Source organism: Montipora foliosa, chromosome 9 (genome assembly GCF_036669935.1).
Source record: "Montipora foliosa isolate CH-2021 chromosome 9, ASM3666993v2, whole genome shotgun sequence".
Lineage (NCBI taxonomy): Eukaryota > Metazoa > Cnidaria > Anthozoa > Scleractinia > Acroporidae > Montipora > Montipora foliosa.
Genome location: NC_090877.1, coordinates 17,356,705 through 17,361,897, shown reverse-complemented (window position 1 = coordinate 17,361,897; position 5,193 = coordinate 17,356,705). Strand labels below are relative to the sequence as shown.

The window sequence follows — 5,193 nt, the reverse complement described above, 5'->3', positions numbered from 1 at the left end:
TTTGACTGCATCTGAGATCTTTTTGCTGAACAGACGCACGGCAACTTGAAATCTTTTTTTTAATTGGACCAATCGTTTGGATTGTCGTTTCCGTCTTTCAAGAGATCTTAAGAGAAACTTTTAAGACGGAGAACAAGGGTTTGTCCACTATTCCGTTTTAGAGTCTGATTTATTCCTGAGATATTGGAGTTGCCAAAGACCGCAGTTACCACAGTGAAACTACGAATGGTAAGGGTAGCACGTTGCTGTGGCCGGAAACGTTACTGGGGGTGCAATGACGTCAACTTCGTTCCTCAGGGGTGGGAGATGAAAGACCCTAAGAGAGAGGCTGCAATGAAATGCTCAACACACAACTATTCTTCTGCATCGTTAGATTTATTGACTACTTTTTAAACTTCTATTAATATTTACATCGCATAATGATTTTTGTTCTTTCTTTTCCATTTAATGAAAAAAAGATAACTTATTTCATAACTCCCGTGATACTGTTCCCTTACAGTTAAAGATATATCCACAGGCACTAAAACAAAATTATTGTCAAACACGCTGGTTACATTAAATCAACTAGGTCTATTTTAGTAGCAGCTTATTACAACAGAATTCAGGGAAAACAAATTGCAAAGGCCAGTCTGCAAAGGTCTCAAGGATTAAAATGTATTTCCAGTTGTGCACTACGTTCACATTCGCTTGACAGCTAAAGCTGTACTGAGCGGTCGGTTAACTACAGTATCTTGAATATTCTTATCTTGATTTACAGTGTACATCAGTTTTACATCAGGCAGTTTCTACGATGATCTGGAGCAACCACAGAAAGTCAGGTTGCTAACGCTGTAAATTTAATCAAGAAGTTGCAAATCATCCTCTTCGTAGTCACAATTGATCAGAAGCTACCCAGACATCGACAGACCACCCAGAATCTCATTTCCATTCAGGTATGATCGGGATGATGAAAAGTGTGAAAGCAGTTTAACGCAATGGTAAACCAAGCGTGAGATCTGCGATAACACAGCCAAAGCAACAAAGATGCAAACTAAGACTGGAACTAAGCTCAGAGCACCCAGCTCGATCCATTGTAAAACGCGAAAGAGGTTTTGATTGGGTCCAGCAGGCTCGATTCCCTCCGACAAATACGTTGCCTCTGCTAAGCTGAACGTGCAAATCGCAACCAGACTCACAAGGGAAATGGTTTCAAAGATGTTGGCTTTGAGGTCACGAAAAGGCCTTAGTGAAAGGTGGTGAACAAGGATCATGATGCATGTCATATCTAAAGTGACCAATCTTGTGACAGAGTCAATAACAAAGGTGTGAATTGTTATCAAGATAAATCTACGGCCAGTTAGAATGCTCTCCCAGTAAAGTGTCCCACTGTCATCACCGGACGGCTCACGAAATGCTTCATGGAGGACCTTCTTGATTTCTTCCGCATCCTCGAGATTCCATATGAAGGGCACATCTTCGTTTTCTGATTTCCTGCAGTGACGAACGAGCCACAGGAGAAGACAGGGCAGAGGTAATGCACAAGCTATCAAGAATTCCTTTGCTGACACTTTGTCTCTGGCGAGCATCATTGATCCCCAAAAGAGAACCAAAATAAGAGGAATAACGAAGACCATTATGAAACCAATGAGAATGTACTGCCACCATTGCCAACATTGGATATTTCCATCTATAAAAAGACGCCAACTTATCCCCATGGGAACACAGTGCATGAGTTTAAGGGTTGTATCTGCCAACGTTTCGTATCCAAGCAACAGCGTTTCCAAGGCAACGGCCAGGTACAGCGTCAACTTCGGGGGAGAGATTTTCTTACTTGCAGCCCAATGGATGATGTAGATGAAGCCAATGGCCAAGAATATTGCAAAGAATTTTAAGCAAAGAAAAAGCTCTTTAGTGACTACATTGAGACCAGGAAATGGACAATCGATGCTGCCGTACAATGTCTTTACCTGGAAATTAAAAATCGCTATGACTGATGGGATAAATGGCAACAGGTGTAGGGTTTCCTCTGGTGACTTTAACATCAGCAGTTCCGCAACTTGATAAAAATAGAAAATAATTTTAAGATATCCAGGATCGTGTGTTTCCTCGTCGGCTTCACGTGAAGTTAATGTTTGTGTATCGTCGTTTTCAGGGGGTTCCTTAAACCAAAAAGTTTGCTTATACAAAACAGAAAAAATGGGAGGCTTGAAAACGAAATAGGCCGCAAACGCAACGACGTAGATGATCGTTGCTACCCAGAACCAATGATTGTGACACTTTTCGTTCTTCCTACATGACGTTGAATGCAGGGCCTCGCTGTATCCTTTGCAACACTGTCCACAAAGTGTGCCTGATCTGTTACCATAACAAGCATTGTAAGGATGACGGATGGAATGACTAGGGCTGATGCAGTAACCTAGTGGACAGGGAAAAAACTGTATTCTTGAAGGGTCTTTTGGTGTAGGCAATCCCCAGAAGTTCTGTTTGGCTTTAATGCTACCACTTTCGCACGATGCACCGTAAGGACATTTTCGACACGAAGTATTCTTGACGACATTCAGACCAGCTGTCATTCCTCTCTTCAGACTGTAAAAATCACTGGCGCATTTGTCGCAAAACATTGTGATGTAATTCAGCTCTATCGAACACGTGGTAAGGTTGTTACCTTGTGAGAACTGAAAATTTTCTGTTTTGTTTGCTTCATCCATTTTCATGTTTTTGTCTGATGGACATCGAAACGTGGTTAAAGCGTCAACTTTTAGTGAGCTTGCTCTAGTTATCGTGAAGATTGGATTGAATTTTCTGTTCATGTTCGCTGTAAAAGATGAGTTGCTAATCCTTACTAGGCCAGCACTCTCAGAGTGCACAAAGCTCCCTGTACTTGAAATTTCAGTACAGGTTTTACTATCATCGAGGAAGATGCTATTGTCAATGCTGAGTCTGCCATAACCCGTCTTCATGTACACGTGACCGCTCGCTGTAAAACCTTGGTTGTCTTTGAAAGTACAGTTCTTTAAAGTAACATTGCCATTCAATAAGGTCAGAGCTCCCCAAATACCAACGTTACCTTCGAAGCTGCTGTCTTCAAATGTAACAGGCATTTGATGTGAATTATTCCATAAAAATCTACTTTTATGATTTGGGAATTTTAGGCATGAGTCTGGAGGATCTTCCTCCAAAAACTGGATGTCCACAGTTGCTCTTTCATCCAGTTGATAGACATACTGGGAATTATTTATAAATTTGCAGTTCTTCACCCAAATCGTTCCACGGACATTCTTTTGGATGGCCACAGACAGAGCTCTATTGTGTAATCCCTTGAAGGTGACGTTCTCAAGAGACACATTCGCCTGTATGAAGTTGGGTCTCCGTGTATCAAAACTTTGGACCCGGAAATTGACCGAATATCCGGAGCCTTTTGTCTCATTGCCCCCAACAATTATCGTGTTCTTGACAAATAAATGTTGCTCGCCTGTTAAGCAATAGCCTCCAGAAGTCAGACAATCTTGGGTTGCCATAAAGATACCGTTTCTGTTGTTCCCTAGTACGCATTGGTCCAAAGTCATTTTAATACCAACTATACTGGGGTTTAATTTAGGAGGTGCACTGGCCATAATCGCAAGTCCATATGTGCAATTAATTGTTACTTTTGTCAGTTGTACATGAAATCCTCCGTATACAAAGAGAGAATTCTCGTTGTGTAGGAACGTTACGTTTCGTAAAGTTAAATTTCCACTGCTGAAAAGTTCGAAGATTCGAAAGGACACCGCAAAGTCATTGCGCTCATGGCCAAGTTCTCGAAATGTGGAATCGGTGATAGAACCATGAACACGCACTCTGTTAAAAGCAGATGCTGACTTGACAAAAACGGAGCCAGATAATTTTTTACCCTCCGAGGTGACATTAAATCGCCCAACCTTACCCATGAAAAAACATCTGGAAATATTGATGGAAAAACTCGCGTTGATCAACTGGACAAAGACAGAAATGCTATTGTACGAAAATTCAGTATCACTGACATCAAGAGATGATTTGTTATGGCAGAGGGATTTATTTAATTCAACAGCTGTATCGCAATTTATAAAGCGGCAGTTGGATATAACGACATGGGAACAGCTGACATTTATTAGACGGATTCCATTGTTATGAAACACGAGATTGTATAACTTCAACTTGAAGATTCCGTATTCTGCAGCTCTTCGAAAGACCAGACCATTCTTGTAGGGACAAAAAATGTGCGCTTTCGACATCCAACCTTGTATTGTCGTACTTTTGTTCAAAACATTAGCCAGGCTCGTTACATTTCTCAAAGCGCAGCCGTATGGATCTGACTCACTGTTCCTGCCATCTAAGCAAACTTTTCCTCCATCTTGGACCTTTCGCAATGCCAATGATAGAGTTTTGCATGGCTGCTTCTTGGAACCACAAAATGATGAGTCTTGGCCGCTTTGACCAGAAACAAAAAGACATTCTCTTGGATAGTCGTCTGAATCTGCAACTGAAAAATCCCAAAGTTAAGATTAAACACGACGGCTCGCAGCATATGCTCGTTACTCAATTGTGAAATCACTGACACCTGTCGCAGCAATGTGCTAAACTTAATAACAACGGCTGCTTTTTTTTTTTTTTTTTAATGTGGGATGCCACAGGCAGACCACGTCTAAAATATGCTAATTTGCCACGAGCCTGTCACGAAACTCTTAGCTTGATACAGTCATGTCAAACAAACAAATGGCGTGTCTCTTTTTTCTCGCGAAAGGTAATCGGAAAAGCTCATGCAGACTTCCCAATGCACAAACCACTTCCCTTCTTCAAATTACTGCGTTCTTGGACTGAATTCGCAGAAGAGAATAAACTTTAAGTGATCTTCGTCTGCTGTAAGAGCTAGGAACATAAGCCTCCTTTGGAATCGATTTTGTCCATCAAGGGAGATAGAACAGCGCTAAACGCGAGAATATTACACCTCTTGCCTTCATTTCTGGTTCCTACCATAAAAAATGTATATAAAATATTGAAGATCCGTTACCAGGATTCATGATAAGAAATAAGTATAAGCGTTCTATGGTAAAAATTTTTAAAAAGACTATGAGCTTTCGACAGACTGAACTGCTGTCTTCAACGGATCCGTTCAAGACAGCAGTTCAGTCTGTCGAAAGCTCATAGTCTTTTTAAAACTTTTTACCAGAGATCGCTTATACTTATTTCTTATAAAAA

The 5,193-nt window shown here is 41.0% G+C and overlaps 1 protein-coding gene across 1 annotated transcript; it reads right to left on the bottom strand.

Moving 5' to 3' along the window:
* Positions 1-437: 437 nt before the first annotated feature.
* On the bottom strand, positions 438-3,593 carry LOC137971521 (uncharacterized). Its single transcript, XM_068818338.1, has one exon. It carries the CDS (start codon positions 3,591-3,593, stop codon positions 888-890), a length of 2,706 nt encoding a protein of 901 aa, XP_068674439.1. The 3' UTR covers positions 438-887.
* Between the last annotated feature and the right edge of the window lie 1,600 nt (positions 3,594-5,193).

What these genes read in the sequence shown, in the direction of transcription:
- LOC137971521 (XM_068818338.1), bottom strand. Translation starts at nt 3,593, where the DNA reads ATGGCCAGTGCACCTCCTAAATTAAACCCCAGTATAGTTGGTATTAAA.